General features: G+C 54.1%; 1 protein-coding gene across 3 annotated transcripts in view; it reads left to right on the forward strand.

The window, feature by feature from the left end:
- The first annotated feature begins 5,063 nt into the window (after positions 1-5,063).
- AGL (amylo-alpha-1,6-glucosidase and 4-alpha-glucanotransferase) overlaps positions 5,064-16,536 on the forward strand; it is a 35,569-nt gene continuing 24,096 nt past the window's right edge. The window contains exons 1-7 of one of the 3 annotated variants that reach the window (XM_084865333.1): positions 5,064-5,206; positions 5,786-5,932; positions 11,865-12,075; positions 13,014-13,180; positions 14,065-14,268; positions 15,805-15,986; positions 16,087-16,198. In XM_084865333.1, coding sequence (XP_084721459.1) covers positions 5,851-5,932; positions 11,865-12,075; positions 13,014-13,180; positions 14,065-14,268; positions 15,805-15,986; positions 16,087-16,198 — 958 coding nt within the window. In that variant the 5' untranslated portion in view covers positions 5,064-5,206; positions 5,786-5,850. Of the gene's footprint in view, positions 5,207-5,415; positions 5,698-5,785; positions 5,933-11,864; positions 12,076-13,013; positions 13,181-14,064; positions 14,269-15,804; positions 15,991-16,086; positions 16,199-16,536 lie in introns of those variants that run through there. The other 2 variants (XM_084865334.1, XM_084865335.1) reach the window with 2 other exon arrangements.

Consider the following 16,536-nt stretch of genomic DNA (forward strand, 5'->3'; position numbering starts at 1 on the left):
CTGGTCCGGCTGCCATGGAAAACAGTACTTCGGCCCCCTCCCCCAAAGTTAAAAATGGCATCGCCACCTGATCCAGCACTTCTGCCTCTTAGCTTTTACCCAGAGAAATCGAAGGCGGGGTCTAGAAGAGACATTTATACACACACAGGCGCGGCAGCATTATCCTCAGCAGCTAAAACCAGAAGCAACCCGTTTCCGTGTATACAACGCAATATAGTCAGCCATTTGCAACATGGGATGGGCCTTGAGGGCACGATGCTGAGTGAAATAAGGCAAAGACAAGCACATATGAAGTGTGATCGCACGTCTATGGGAGCTTAAAAAGCTGAGCTCAGGCTCATCATGACACCGGGAGTCATCGCACTGCTGTTCTGGGAACTGAGCTGGTACGCGATGCCTGGCCCTCTTACATGTTCACTGAATATTTGTCATTAACTAGTTGTGGGGCATACCAATTTTCAAAGCATTTCCTTCATGTGAGTTCTGTACATCCTTAGAAGAGAAGGTCCCAGAAGCTTAGGAACTAGAGCAGGAGGGGTTAAGGGGCTTGCTTGATGCCTGGAGGAGAATGCTTCTCGTTTTCTTTCTTTCTTTCTTTTAATATATTTTTATTAATTTTTTTTACAGAGTGGAAGAGAGAGGGATAGAGAGTTGGAAACATCGATGAGAATCATCGATCAGCTGCCTCTTGCACACCCCCTTCTGGGGATGTGCCTGCAACCAAGGTACATGCCCTTGACCAGAATCGAACCTGGGACCTTTCAGTCCACAGGATGACGCTCTATCCACCAAGCCAAACCGGTTTCGGCTTCCCGTTTTCTTAAAGGAGCTTCTTCCCTAAACAGACTCAGGAGCCTCTCCCCGCGGCCCCGCCCTTGCCCAGAGGCAGAGGTCTTACCTGGAGGCTACCTTGGGGAAGAAGAACCGGATGGGCAGATGGGCGGACGGGCGTGGCTCACACTGTCCCTCTTCCTGTGGGGTGTGACCAGCAGGGAACCTGACTTCCCCAGGCCTTGTGCGACTGGGGTGAGCGGCCGGTTCTGTGTTTCCTTGAAGCTAGCTCATTCGGCTCACAGCCGGATCTGAGCCTGGCTTCTCCACCCAGACTTTCCCGGGGTGAGGGGCGGGGACGAGGTGGTTGGCTTCGTTTTCTGTGTGCCAATCGAGGACCCACTGCCAAGCCGAGGGGCAGGAAACGGAGGGGGTTGTGAAACCTCTCTCCACGGGGCCAGGCACGGTAAGTCACCAGATCCACTTCTTCCTGGGAGTCACTCTTCCAGAGCCTTCCATCCGTCCTCCTGCTCCAAGCTGACTTTATTGCCTTAATCGTGACTCAAATGAAGACTATAAAGTACCAGGAAACCTGTGACCTGCTCAAATCTGTCCTCTCTCCCCTTAATAACTGTTAAGGAAGAAAACAAACAAACAAACAAAAAACCCACATTGAAACTTGTAAAGAATTGTAGTGAATTTATTTGAGCCAAACTGTCAACATAAGCTGGGAAGCAGAACCTCAATGAATAGAGATAATGCTCCGAAGAATGGCGGGTAACACCTGTATTTATTTATTGAAATCAAAGGAGGGACGTGGGTGGGTTACATGAAATCCATTGGTGATGGATTAAGGAGGCGGGATAAAGCAAAGCAGTGGGAAACCCCGGGATTGGATAAAAAGTAAAATGATGGACACATGCTTAGGTGGGTGCGGAAACAATTAACAAGATAATGAAGGAATGTGTGTTATCCTGGCACCCACCGCATTTGGTTGTGCCCCAGGGGCTCTAGAAAAAGGGAAGTTACAAGTTACCCAGACATCTCACAGATATGTTATCTTAGAGGAAAAAAGGCAAATGGGCTCAGTAAAGATCGAAGTTGATCTTTGACAGGGAAAATATCGGCCTAGGAGTGACTGCCCACTATAACCTGTTTGTAGTTAAATATTTAATGTTCAGACCATCTTTGGTGGTTATTTTAGGTCTCTGAGTTTGCAAGACTGCCACAGAGGCCTCCCCTGAGTTTGTCAGGTTAGCATGTGGCTCCTTTTGTCCACAAACAAAACGTGGGTTTGGGTTCGTTCTGTAGTTGCCCAGAGAGAGGGGGACGGGGTGTGTGTGCGTGCCTGGTGGCCACGTTCTGGCTGCTGGCTGCAAGCAGAACTGCTGTGTGGGGTTCCCAGGAATTCTCAAAGGGAGGAGGCTCCCCTGCCTTTCTTCTTCCTCGTCCTGTTGCCCAAACTTGGATATGGCCGTGGCTGTGGCTGTCTGTCTGTACGGTGAGGAGGTCCAGGCAGCAAGAGCGAGGACGCTGTGGGCCTGGGAGGGCTGGCTTCCTGGGACGTGACTGAGCTGCCCCCCCCCTCCCCCCCCAGTTCCGAACTGCTAACCCGGAGGCTTCCACCGGGGAGAGAGAGAAACCACCTTATCTCTGCCTTCAGCCACTGCTGTTTGTTATCTGTCCCATAGAAACTCAGCCTCCAGCCCTCCTTCCTCGTCCTTTCTCCCCAGCCAGACTGCCCATCTACACCCCTCCCGTCAAACGCGGGAGGGGAGCCAAGATTTCAACAGCAAGCTAAACGTGTTTGCAAGGGGAAAATGATTTAGCTTTGGATTGGGGGCCAAAGAGCTTTAAAAAGATCTATCCTAACAACGAGGAAGTGGACAGCCCTAGATGGCTGACAGTCCACAACCAAAGTCTGAATCTCACCCTCCGGGCCCGCCCCTTCGGTTTTCTTCCTCTCTTCCCCTGACTGGTCTCCCACACTGTCCGCCTGGCGGACACTAGCCACCTGAAATGTGGCTCCCGGAATTGAGACAATCGGAAGTGAAAAATAGACATCACACTTCTAAGACTCAGCATGAAAAAAAAAAAAGAATCTGAAATATCTCATTAATAGCTTTTCATACTGGTTGCATGCTGAAATCATGTTTTCGGTAGACCGAGTTAAGTAAAATACATTATTAAAATGTCACCTGTTCCTTTTTCCTTTCTCTGATGTAGCGACTTGAAAGTGTTCGATGACCTCTGGTATATACTGGCACAGTACATTTCTATTGGATAGCAATGTCCTCTCAGGCTCAAAAAAATATGGTGGCCATCTTTGTTGGTGTTTTTTTGAAAATATATTTTTATTTATTTCAGAGAGAAAAAGGGAGGGAGAGATAGAAACATCAATGATGAGAGAATTATTGATTGGCTGCCTCCTGCACGCCCCCCACTGGGAATTGAGCCTGAAACCTGGACATAAGCCCGCCCTGTAAATGGAGCCGTGACCTCCTGGTTCATACGTAGGTCCATGCTCGACCACTGAGCCATGCTGGCCGGGCTGCACCCATCTTTGATTCCTTTCTCTCCATCGGCAAATTGTGTAGGCTCTGCCTTCAAAACTGGTCCATGACTCATCTTCTCACCACCTCCATTGGTCTATCCACTTTTCACACATACGCCTATCTCCTGTGTGTGTATTTGAAATAGCTTCCTAGCTGGTCTCCTTGCCTCCTTCCACACCAGACCTGACAGTTTCGCTAGCTACTAGAGGCCCGATGCAGGAAATCTGTGCAAGAGCAGGCCTTTCCTCCCCCTGCTGCCGGCACAGGCTTCCCTCTGGCACCCAGACCCGGGCTTCCCTCCAGCAGGTGTATCTTCCTTAAAACACAGGAGTTCCGTGAGGGCCGTGACTTTGTTTCCCCGCTGTGTTCCCAGTATCTCCGTGCCTGCCAAAGCCGAGGTTCTCAATAATTAGTCCTGGAATGAATTAATGAGCTGTGGGTTCCCAAAGTCTGTTTGGAACCGTCGAGCCGCTGGCAGAGGCAAACATTTCGGTACCCTTCGATGTTAGCCCATTACTGCCCTCAGGCCTACAGGAATTCCACAAAGACCAAAGCCAGAACCTTCTCACACGCCAAACCTTTCGTCCGTTTCCTCACGAGCCTCAGTTATCCTCAAAAGACTCTGGAAGATGTGTTCCTTTCCCTCTCGGTTCCCTAAAATCTCCGAGCACCTGGGCGGCGTCCTGAACTTCTGGCCTCAAATACAGGGTGTCCCCAACCAATGTACACACACCCCCACAGCTGATGGCTCAATGTGGAAAGTGACATGTACTTTAATAAACCCTGCCTTTATAATCCCTCAAAGTGTGTGCGTGCATTTTGGGGTCACCCTATGGTGCAGCTACCCGCAACAGGGATCCTTGATCTCACAGGGCCTTGGGGCTTCAGGGCAGACACTGCGAGCACAGGCCCTGTGCACATTGGTTGTTGGTTACCTGCCGTGTGGTTGGTTACCTGGCCGTGTGGTTGGTTACCTGGCCGTGTGGGTGGTTACCTGGCCAGGTGGTTGGTTACCTGGCCGGGTGGGTGGTTATCTGACTGGGTGGGTTGTTACCTGGCCGGGTGGGTGGTTATCTGACTGGGTGGGTGGTTACCTGGCCGGGTGGGTGGTTACCTGGCCGGGTGGGTGGTTACCTGGCCAGGTGGGTGATTGCCTGGCCCGCCCGCACCCCCTTAGTCCTGGGGCTGCATTATTGGGGAGATGGCCCCGTATTGGAACCACAGATGGGGGATAGGTGACAGGGGCCGCAGCCAGGCCCCTCCTCTGAGACGCGGGGAAATCAAGGCTCAGACAACTTGGGCCAAGTACACTTAGGCCACGAAACAAATAAAAGTAACAGCGAAGACCCAAAACTCAAGGCCCAGGAAGCCAGGTGGCTGGGCCCCCACCATCCCGCCGGTCCCCACAGAGACCTCGCGGCCTTCCCCGCGGCTGCGAGCGGAGAGGCCCAGGGCGGCCGTCACCTGCCCCCCAGCCCCCGGGGAGGAAAGAGAGGGCGGGCCGCCCCCGCCGCGGCCACCTCCCGGCCCGGCCCGCCGCGCCCACGCTCTCGCGAGACCAGCGGCGCGGCGCTCCCGGAAGTGGGCGAGGAAAGCGGTCCGCCGCCCCCCGGGGCCGCCGCACTAGAGGTCCGGGGGCCGGGGGACCGGCGGGAGGCGGCTTCCGGGAGGAGCTCCAGGCCCCGCCCACAGAGCCCGGCCCCGCCCACGGCGCTCTGGCCCCGCCCACCCGCTGGGCCGCCCCGCCCTTTGCCCTTCACCGCGCCCGGCCCTGCCCGCGCCGCCGCCGCTCCCTCCGGGCAGCCCGCCTCGCCGTCCCCGCCCGATCGCCCGCAGCGGCGGCCGGCGTGTCCCCGCGGCGCACGCACCGCTCGCTCCGTGTAAGTGCGAGGAATGCCGCGGCCCCCGGGGCCGAGCCCTCTTTCTATCTATAGCTCCGGCCGCCGCCCCGGCCGCCGCAACTATTCCCGGGCGACACCTGCTCCGGGCCCCTCTCCCCATTGGTGGCCGCCCACCCCGATTTGGGAACGGGGCGATCTCCCACCTGTTCCCCTGGAAGGACCCACCCCTCCGGCAGCGGTGCCACCGGGAGCCTGGCAGCCGCTTGGCCTGGGGCTGGGGCTGGGACGTCACCCCACCCACCTGCCTGATTCCAGATCCGCTGCTTTGGGGGTTTTGTTTGTTTGTTTGTTTGTTTGTGGGGAGGGTTTTTGTTTTGGTTTTTCAATTGCAAGACTAGGAAACAGTATTTTTGCTTCGGTTACACTGTGTTTCGAGTGCCTGAGTAACTGTCCATTTGCCTTCTCCGGTCTTATTCGTAAGACTGGCCCTTTCTCTGTGCTCTGCGGGGGTTAAAACGTACTTAGAACATGTAAGTGTGCCTGGCAGCCTGGGAGGAGGCAGAGCACGGCTGTTCTCTTGGTTTTGATGTGTTGTGTGTGTTTGTGTGTTTGTCTCAGGGGCCACGCGTTGGATTCCGGAGTTCTAATTCTGCAGAAAGACCTCCAGGCCTCCAGCAGCCGAAATGGAACCCAGTAAGCAGGTTCGGATTTTGCTTCTGAACGAAATGGAGAAGCTGGAAAAGACCCTCTTCCGAGTGGAGCAAGGTCAGTGTCCGGCTGTCGGGCTGTCGGGTTCGCCGTGTGTCTTTGAGGTTTTCAGTTCGCTGTCACAGTCCGTTTTTTAAAACTTTAAGGGGGATGTGGCTTCCAAGGCCCCTTCGAACCCTGCTGCGGGCAGAGCCCGGGCTGTGTTCGAAGGTGTCAGTGATGAAAGTCGATTGTCGTCGGAAAGATTTTGTACCGGCGTGTCGGGACCGGGATACAACAGCCCTCTCTCTTGGCATGCTGACCTCCCCCTCGCACAGACGTGGGTAAATTAATTCCTAGGTGATTTTCTTTTCTTCGCCTGTAGCTGTAGTTTTGCTCACTTAGAGGCTTACGGGTCCCACCCTTTTCCTTTACTGGGATTTTGAATTAGCAAAACAGATCCCAGCAAGAGGTGAACTATTACTTATGTTTATCAAAAGCCCCTCCACGAGGGAGAAGGGAAAAGTTGAAAATAACTCTTTGCCGAATAAGAAGTGGCTTCCGAGAGGTGATTATGGTGACTATGGTGAAATCCGTTGGAGCTTTTTAAAGGATCGAATTGTGTTCCTGTAAGGCTAATTCAGCAGATGCTTTATTTTCATAGACTTTTCAATTGTCCGGCATCGAAAAGCATTTCGCATTCATTTCTGTTCACGTAATCTGTGGAGTGGAAGTTTCACGTGTGGGAAATCAAACGCAGCCCCTTTGTTCACATGCCGGCTGGACTCTGTTCCCGGTAAACATGATGAAGGAATTTCCCCCTCAATATCTCCAGTTAAACGTTTGAAAAAAATCTCAGCCGTCAAATGCGTTATGCCCGTGCCCAGCCTTCTTCTTCTGCCTCTGGCATCACCGAGCACTCCTCCATTTCGGGCTTCCCTGACTCTGCACTTTTCTGGTTTTGGTTTTTTTCCCTTCCCTCTTGAGCAAGCATGTCAAACACATGGCCTGCAGGCCACATGCAGCCCACAACGAACATTTGTGTGGCCCCGCCACGATAGGGGTATACAAGAAACGTTCTAATAAAAACTCCCTACTCAAAATGTTCTCATGGCCGAAACCAGTTTGGCTCAGTGGGTAGAGCGTCGGCTTGGGGACTGAAGGGTCCCGGGTTCGATTCCGGTCAAGGGCATGTACCTTGGTTGCGGGCATATCCCCAGTAGAGGGTGTGCAAGAGGCAGCTGATCGATGACTCTCCCTCATCGATGTTTCTAACTCTCTATCTCTCTCCCTTCCTCTCTGTACAAAATCAATAAAATATATTTTAAAAAAAGAAAGAAAGAAAGAGAGAAAGAACACATAAAAAAGAAAAAATTTTTTAAAAAAATGTTCTCATAAAAATTTAATATTGACAACATCCCGTTATACGTAATTATTAGTAACAAGCTACAACTTTTGCTGATGGCTGATTGCTATAGCAGTGTCGTGTTCATGTCCCTTAGCGCCTTACGCGCAGGCGCACCGGTCCTCCCCGAGAATCCCCGCAGCGAAAATGTTAGCAGCCCATCGCCGCGTCATTCGTCTCGGACTGACTTGGTTGGTGCGCGCAACAGGAAAAATTCCGCTTTCGGAGAACGAGAGAAGTAGGTTTAATTGCGTGACACTTATTAATCTGTGCCGTTATTCCGTGTCTGGCAGGTGAATGTTCAAGAAAAAAAACACATTAATTTCTATTAAAAAGTTCTGTTATTCTGTGTGAACGATGACTCGTTTATTCCAGCCCTATGTATTCAGCGCGTCTCTATCGGAGCAAACCGACGCTTCTATGGAAATGGAAGCTTTTGTTTTTGTAGACCTTGTTCATGGGGCCCGTGTGAGCCTCTGCGTGTGGCACGCGTGCTCTGGAGCGTTTGTCAGCTGGGCGGTGCCTCCTGCGGTGCCCTGTTCTGTCCCCGTTTCGATGAGCCGTCTGTGTCTGCAGGGGTCCTGCTGGCGTTCCCCCTGCTCCCACCTCGGAGGGGTCACCCCTCAGGGCGCCTTCGGCAGAAGCCGGGGCCGCTCCCTCTGGGAGCTGGCGAGTCTCGGGGAAAGGAAGGAGCCAGGCCGGCCTGGTTCTGCTGGCCGCTGTGGGTCCGCGGGGAGGCCACATCCATTCTGAGCATCCATCTTCCCAGCTGTGCGGGGAGGGACCCACCGCCCCTCCACCGGGCTGCGTGTGAGGCTCCAGACCAGTCGTGGCTGGTTCCAGCTCCCGAGAAGAAGGAAGGCGTTGGCAGCCCCACGCCTGTCTCTTCCGGCTGTGGTCCTCGGCCTCAGCCGGTGCCGGCGGCAGAAGGGCCGTGGGGTAGCTGCTCTTGAAGAGGCCGGGATCCCGGTCCACAGCCGTCTGTTCTCCTTCTCACCCCTCCTTCTCACCTTCCCACGTTCCTGGCCGGCTGTTGGGTATCTCCATTTCCCTAGACTCCCCGCTACTCTCTGAGGGTTTCTTCTCTTCAACTGCGATCTCCCTTTAAATAGTTACTTCGCTATTTAAATAGTTACTTCGCTATCTGTGTCTCCTCCACATCCTGGACGTGCGTGCTGGAATCGGCTTCTTCTAATCCGCTCTTCCCTCCTTACCACAGGCCTCGGTGACGTCCCATTGCAGCGCCTCCGCCTGGCCCCCAGACGGTCTGTCACGGCACACACCGGCCGGGGCCAGGCCCGTGTCCTCGCCCCCCTGGACCCCTCCCCGGGGCTTCCCCCGTGCCCGTCCTGACACGGCCCCTCCTCGGGTTCCCCTTTCCGACCCTCCCCCCGGGTGCCCACCTCCCCCCTGCCCGCTGGAGCCCGCCCCTCCGGGCAGTCACGGCTGTGGTTTCCGATGACACGGCGAGCGGCGGGCGCAGAGCGATGGCGAGCTGAGCCCTGAAGCCGCGTCTGAAAGCTTGTTTGTCTCAGAGTGTCCGGCGGAGAGAAGGTCTGAGGCTAGGGACAGGGTGACAAGCCCCCTGGACGGCGGTAAGGCCAAGGCCAAATAATTGCCCTCTCTAGTCAGGTCCCGGCCTTCCCCGTCTTCCCTATCTCACCGAGCGGCGGCACAGAACAGTGAGCAAAACTGGGCTCCCACGCCTGCCGTCCCCCGTCCCTCTGAGGCCGGCCCGTGCTCGGCGCTGGCTGTGTGGACCGAGTGTGACCGAGAGAGGAAACTTAGTGGCAATCGCAGGGTCACCGGTTTCGCTGGCGGCCTGCAGGAGGGCGGCCGGAGTGCGGACTGAGACAGCCTCTCATGTGCGGCTGTGATGCGGCTAATTTTAGCCAGCGAGCCGGCGGTTCTGGAGTCTGACCACCCCGGCCTCTGGCGCTTCATGTGCTGTCTGTGAGGAGTCAGTCCCGGGCGCCACGGCCTGTGCACCTTGTGGGGATGCGCCGATCTGTCCGTAGGGATATAGAAAGAAACTATACATTCATCTTTCTTTTTCTTTTTTGTTTTTCCCCTCTCTTTCTCTCTCTTTCCTCATACCTACCTAGCTATGTGGTTTTTTAACATATTTTTATTGGTTTCAGAGAGGAAGAAAGAGGGGGAAAGAGAGAAACATCAATGATGAGAGAGAATCACTGACCAGGTGCCTCCTGCACGCCCCTCACTGGGGATCTAGCCCCCAACCCAGGCCTGAGCCCTGACCCGGAATCAAACCAGCGGCCTCCGGGAGCTGGGACAAGGCCCACACCGGCCAGGGCGCAGGCCACACACTTTCTGTTGCAGCTACTCCGCTCTGCCCCTGAGCCCGGAACGCAGCCACCGCCACGTCCACCGTGGACGGCGCGGCTGGGGTCCGGTCAGACTCACAGACATGGGTGGCGGGTAGGCTGTCGCGTGCCGGCCCGGGGCCGTGTGGTGAGAGCATTTGAATGTGGAGGTTAGTAACACCTCTATCAAAAGGTTTGGCCCTTAGAAAGGAGCATCTTCCCACTTTAAAAAGTTGGTAAAATGTTCTAGTCTGCTTACAACCTTCCCAATAAAGAACTTCAGTTGCTTTTCACACCATCTGTTTAAGATATAACTGCGGCCTGCCTTCTGGCGAGCTTGTATTGTAGAAGCAATGGGTGCGTGTCAGGGAAATACACAGATTTACCAGCTCCTTCCAGCAAAAGCCTGTCCCCGACTGTGGACGGGACCGAGAGGGACTGTCCGGGAGAGGACGCGGAGCCGCCAGGGCCGTCTGCCTGTGGACGTGGGGGCCTTTGGGCATTTTTCCGAATCTGAGGCCAATCAGCCAAGTATCCAAATGGACGGAACTGGGAGTCTGTAAAGTGCTTTGTCAAAAGAAGTTTAAAATGAATGAAATTTACTTATCCACCTTTCTTCCATATTAACTTTAGGATCCATATTAACTTTCAGTGACAGCTCAGACTTTCGCATCCGCTCATAAATAAAATGAGGGTTGTTTGTTTGTTTGTTTTTTTAGATTCATAAGCTGGGTGTCGGGTGGAGGCTGTCACTCTGATGCAGGGACAGTCAACACCCATAAAATGAGTTCTTTAAAATATCGTTCATTTGCATCTCACCCTTATCTTGCTGTCTCATCATTTACATAATCTATGAACTCATCAGACGTAGATTTTCCATGTATGTTACACGGAAAACTAAGTATTCGTGTTTGGAGCGTGCTTTTCTGGAGACAGACCGTGGATCCAGACACGGCGTTAGCGTGTCCGGGTGCCTTAACCTTTGTGCCCGAGTCCCTGTGTCATCATCGGAGCGCTGTTTGCACAGGCTGCAGGGACAGGCTGTCTAAACCGGCCCAGACCACCCGTGTCCGCGCCGGGCACGCGCTCCGAGGCTGCCGTTTCCTCCGGAGGAGTGGGGTCCCTCCCGCAGGCCGCAGCTTTGTCGGAGTCACAGCCACCGAGTATTGAAACTTCAGATTTCAGTTCTTTTTTAAAAATATATTTTATTAATTTTTCACAGGGAGAAAGGGAAAGGGATAGAGAGTTAAAAACATCGATGAAAAAGAAATATCGATCAGCTGCCTTTTGCACACTCCCTACTGGGGATGTGCCCACAAGCAAGGTACGTGCCCTTGACCGGAATCAAACCTGGGACCCTTGAGTCCGCAGGCCAAGGCTCTATCCACTGAGCCAAACCGTGTAGGACCAGATCTCAGTTCTCCCGACAATTACTTCTCAGTCTGCATCCTCATAAGTGTCGAGTAGGAAGGCGTAGGGGATCACCCGGAGGATCGGGATGCAGCAGGGATTAGCTGGAACCGTGCTTGTGGCTCAGAGCTGATGGCGCCTCGTCCCCGGCCAGGGATGGCGGGCTGGTGGCTTGAGAGGGCCGTGTGGGACGGGTGACACCAGGAGGTCAGCACACACTGCAAACCAGAGCCTCTCGTCACCCCACTGCTGCCCCCTGCCCGCACCCCAGCACTTCCTCACCTCCAACCCTCTGTCCCCGCTCCCCCTGGATTGGAGTGACATCAACACGTATCGGGGGCTCCGGTGCCTCTACACCCCTGTTTGAGCCCCACTTCTGCCTCTCCAGAGGGGCTCCTCTCCGGGAAGGCCGGCTTTCTCCGGATGGTGAGACAGCTGTGCCAGGCCATGCCCCCCCCCCCACGTTTACATGTGCCGTAACCTCTGACCCCCAGACACGCACTTCTCCACTGCCGTGTGAAGAAGACCAGCCAGGGTCTCAGGTTGCCCCCCTGCTGGGCAGTCAGGTCCAGGCTGGGGCGGACTAGCCAGCGGGTTGGAAGGGGTTGGGGGATGGTGTGAAGTGGGGTCACATAAGAACTCGCATGCCCCAGTGTAGCCGTGCGCACAGGATCCGTGTCCAGGCGGGGCAGGGCGGTGCGGACAGTGCTCCCGGCGCCGGTGCTGACCGGGAATCCGCTGCATCGGAGGCAGCGTCGCCTGTTCCGTGGAGCAGAGCAGAGCAGAGGGCGCGGCTGTGTGACACTTGCACCGAAAGCTCTCTCGCGTCGATGCGGCCCTTCAGGTCCTCTACGATGTGCTTTTCGTTCAGGGTTCGAGCTGCAGTTCCGGTTGGGCCCCACGCTGCAGGGAAAGGCCGTGAACGTGCACACCAACTACCCGCTCCCCGGCCAAGCCTTCCGCCGGGACCAGTTCCGGCCCCTGGAGTGGCAGCATCCGTCGGGCAGAGAGGACGACTCGGACAAGCACTGTGCCCTTCACCTCCAGCAGGCAGGCTCCTTCCACTACTACTTCCTGGAAGGGTGAGCCGGGGCCGGGGGAGAAAGGGAACCCACGTACTCTCCCTTTAAATGTGTGAGCAGCTGCCTTCTGAACCGCAGCTTCCATAGAGATGTCCTGGGACGCAAATAGAAAACGGCTCTTCCAGAAAGCGATTGGGAGGCTCCTTGCAGAGTCAAAGTGTTATTATTTTGTTTTAAACTGTGTGTGTTTGTTTTGTTTGTTTTTTTACTGATTGGAGAGAGAGAAGAAGGGAGAGGGAGAGAAAGAAACATCAATGTGAGAGAAACGTGGATCGCCTGCCTCCTGCACGCCCTCGACTGGAGATCGAGCCCACAACCCGGGCCTGAGCCCTGACCGGGAATCGAACCACCAACATCTCAGTGCATGGGATGATGCTCAACCAACTGAGCCACCCCAGCCATGCATTATTATTATTTTTTAAAACAACAGCTTAAATACTCTAGGCCCGTGGTCTGCAAACTGTGGCTTGCAAGCCATGTGCAGCTCTTCCACAAAATACCGTGGCCTGAGCGAGTCTATGTTGAAGAAGTGGCGTTAGAAGAAGTTGTTTAAAAAAATTGGCTCTCCATAGAAATTTCCATCATTGTGCTGTTGACATTTGGCTCTGCTGGCTAATGAGTTTGCCGACCACTGGGCTAGACTTCCCGTGCAGCCTGACGATAGGATGCTACTTGCCCCGGGGCCCTTGTTGTTACGGACAGGGTTTAAGACACTTGTTTTTTTCTTAAAGCAACATTATTGGACACATTATATTATGTAAAGATTGGGAAAGGATAGAACTGGCTTCTCGTTGAGTTTTATCACAACTTTTCCGGTGATTCTATGTGCTTAGAGATAGACTGCTACCTGGGACAAGGCACTTCCCGCGGGAGGGTCAGACCAGGAGGTGAAGACCCCTCTCGCTGGCTGAGCGTCCTCACGTGTCTCCTTCCCGCAGGAATGAGAAGAGCGGTGGGGGGTACATCGTCGTGGACCCCATTTTACGGGTCGGCGCCGATGACCGGCTGCTGCCCCTGGACTGCGTCACCCTGCAGACCTTCCTCGCCAAGTGTCTGGGGCCCCTGGACGAGTGGGAGAGCCGGCTGCGGGTGGCGAAGGAAGCAGGTATGTCCGCGTTCTTTCTCTCCTGCTGTTTGACGGTAAGTGTGGTCATTGTCTGTGACACAGACCTCCCGGGCTCTGGTTCCCCTTTTCACAGCGTTTCTTAGACTATTTAGTAAGACAAAGAGGTGGGACTGAGGCGATTGTTGATGCGTGACCGTTTTTTAATGCATAAAACTGACAAATCGTATGGTTCAACCTAAATGGAGGAAGTCTGTGATGAAATATTGTTTCTAAGACTTTCCTTAGACATATAAAGATGAGAGGTACTCTATTAAAATGTATTGGGAAATGTATTATCATTACATGCAACTTTAATCCGACAGATACCGTATTAACTGCCTTCCGTGTGGAAGACCTGTATGGAAGGAAGGCTGTCATACATGCAAGAGTAAAATGAAATTTAAGTTGTGTCTTACTCTTCAATAAGAGGCCATATTAATGTTCTGCTTCCAGGCTGAATGTCGTGTGAAGAAATAAATAAGTTCACTGTCATAACTAACACAAAATACAAGTATCGTGGAGCGTTAAAAGTAGGAGAAAGATAGGCTGATAAACTTGCCTAGGATGTATTCTCTACATGTAAATCTATCCATTCAACAAATATAAATCAAGCCCTTAATAGTAACTAGCCTTTAATAGTAACTAAATTTTTTTCACATACATCATCTCCTTATCTCCATCTTGGGCATGAAGCCACTGGAAGACTTAAGTGGACTTGCTAGAATTGACCTGTGGTGGAGCTTGGATTTGAACCCAAGCGTTTGCCTCCTTCCTGGTACCGCGGTCGCCTTCCGGTTTAGAATTCCTCGAGGACGTTGTGTGTTGCTCAGTCTTCGGTGCTGTTTTCCTTTTCGGTGATCTCGGTTCGTTTTCTTGCGCTGCAGGTTACAACATGATTCATCTCACGCCGTTGCAGGCCCTCGGAGAGTCCCGCTCATGCTACTCTCTCGCTGATCAGCTGCAGCTAAACCCTGACTTCTCAAGACCCAATAAAAAGTACACCTGGGATGACGTCGGGCAGCTGGTGCAAAAGCTGAAAAGGGAGTGGGGCATGCTTTGCATTACCGACGTTGTCTACAATCACACCGGTAGGAGCTTCGTTAACCGCTGTGCGTTTTGACGAAAATATGTTCCAATTATTTCATTCCTGGCCGTTTTGTATAACATTGGAAGCACAGTGCCGCTTGGGTATCCTTCCCTTTAAAAACCCCCTTATCTATTTCCACTTTTTCTTTAAAAGAAAACTGAAGTGTTGGTTGAATGTACACTGAGTGGCCAGATGATGATGACCTCTGAACGCATAATAATCTGGCCACTCAGTGTGTGTGTGTGTGTGTGTGTGTGTAATATATTAGAGGCCTGATGCATGAATTCGTGCATGGGTATGGGACATGGGTGGTTGTCCAGCCAGCCTGCTGGTCAAACTCCTGGTGGAGGGGACAATTTGCATATTAGCCTTTTATTCTATAGGATAGACATGGAGCGGCCAGATGATCATGCGTTCAGAGATCATCATCATCTGGCCACTCCGTGTATAATCAGTATGTAAGTATTTGGGTGTAAACCAAGGAACGTATTGTGTAAATCAAGCAGGGACTGCTCGAGAAAGGCAGGCGCAGGGGCTGGAAGGGGTGAAGACGAGAGGGCAACAGGAAGGTCGGAGGGCGGTGCACCCTGGGCCGGGGGCCTGGAGCAGCGGGATGCAGAGTGTGGGGAGAAGGGGGAGGCAGCAGATACTGGATGGACTTTCAGGACATTTGTTTTCGATACTAAGAGACTGCGCAGACGTTCAAGAAAGAGCTGCTTAGACAGGATGTGTGCTTGTCTGTGGTCTCAGCTTTGGGGGGATACGAGCGTATTTAAAGATGCAGAGGAAGGAACCTCAACCCCCCCCCCCATTCCCCCCAAAAAACACCCAGGGAGACATGAGTCTGCAGGAGACTCCTCAAGTTAAGGTAAGAGAGAGAGCCCGGAGCTTAGATGGGACGGAGAAGGGCCCTGTCACTCAGGAGCCGGGGAGGAGGGGAGGGATGGGAAAGGGCTCTTCTCCCGCCCTGGACCTCACAGCCAGACCCGGGCAGCCCGTGGCGTCCTATCTGCTCTCCTTAAAAACCCTACAACAGCCCTAACCAGTTTGGCTCAGTGGATAGAGCGTCGGCCTGCAGACTGGAGGGTCCCAGGTTCGATTCTGGTCAAGGGCACGTACCTTGGTTGCGGGCACATTCCCAGTGGGGGGTGTGCAGGAGGCAGCTGGTCGATGACTCTCTCTCATCGATGTTTCTAATTCTCTATCCCTTTCCCTTCCTTATTATATAGGATAGACACGGAGCAGCCGGGGCCACCTGGCCCACGGTATGGAGCGCACACGCTCTCTGTAAAAAAATCAATAGAATATATATATATTTTTTAAATCCTACCATAGAAAAGCACGGTGGACGGTGGAGGGGGGATGGGCATATATCACAGACACACGTGTGTTCCCAGCACAGCGACAGCATCAAGCACTGATGCCCCAGGTCAGGCAGCGAGTGGCCGAGGGCAACGCGGCATTTCACTTTTCACTCCGCGCGGCTGCGAACCGCGGCCCGTGACAAGCTCTCCCCTCGCGTTTCCCCCTCCCGAAGCCGCCAACAGCCAGTGGCTCCAGCAGCACCCGGAGAGCGCCTACAACCTGGCCAACTCGCCGCACCTGAGGCCCGCCTGGGTGCTGGACCGCGCCCTGTGGCACCTGTCCTGCGACGTGGCCGCCGGCCGCTACTGGGACCGCGGCGTGCCCGCGCTCATCGAAAACGACCACCACATGCATGTCAGTATGTACGGGGCCCCGCAAACCGCACGCGTGGCTGGGCGTGTCGTGGAGAGGCGTCACACGCGTGCACCCGTGTCTCCCCGTGTCCGCCCTGCAGTGCCTCCGGACGGTCATCTGGGAGAACGTCTTCCCCAGGACGCGGCTCTGGGAGTTCTTCCAGGTGGACGTGGACGGCGCCGTCCGGCAGTTCCGGGGCCGCCTGGCCCACGGTACGGAGCGCACCCCGGAGGCTGGGCCTGTTATTACTCTTCCTTCCCGCGTTAGCCCTGCCCCAGACGTGTGATAGGCGGCATCTGTGAGACTCTGCTTTCGGAAGCCCTGATAGTGGGCGGAGACGATCGAAGGGCGGGTCACATCACATGTCACCTCATTCTTGCCTTCGGGGACTGTGTCTGTCTCTTGGTTCCTTGGCCCCTTGAGTGTGGGTCTTCCACAAAACGCCACGGCCCGGGCGAGTCTGTGTTGAAGAAGTGGCGTTAGAAGAAGTTTATGTTTAAAAAATGTGGCTCTCTACAGGGGATGGAGCCCGCAAACCCGGGCTTGTGCC

Source organism: Pipistrellus hanaki, assembly GCF_964339955.1.
Source record: "Pipistrellus hanaki genome assembly, chromosome: 18".
NCBI classification, from domain to species: Eukaryota; Metazoa; Chordata; class Mammalia; order Chiroptera; family Vespertilionidae; genus Pipistrellus; species Pipistrellus hanaki.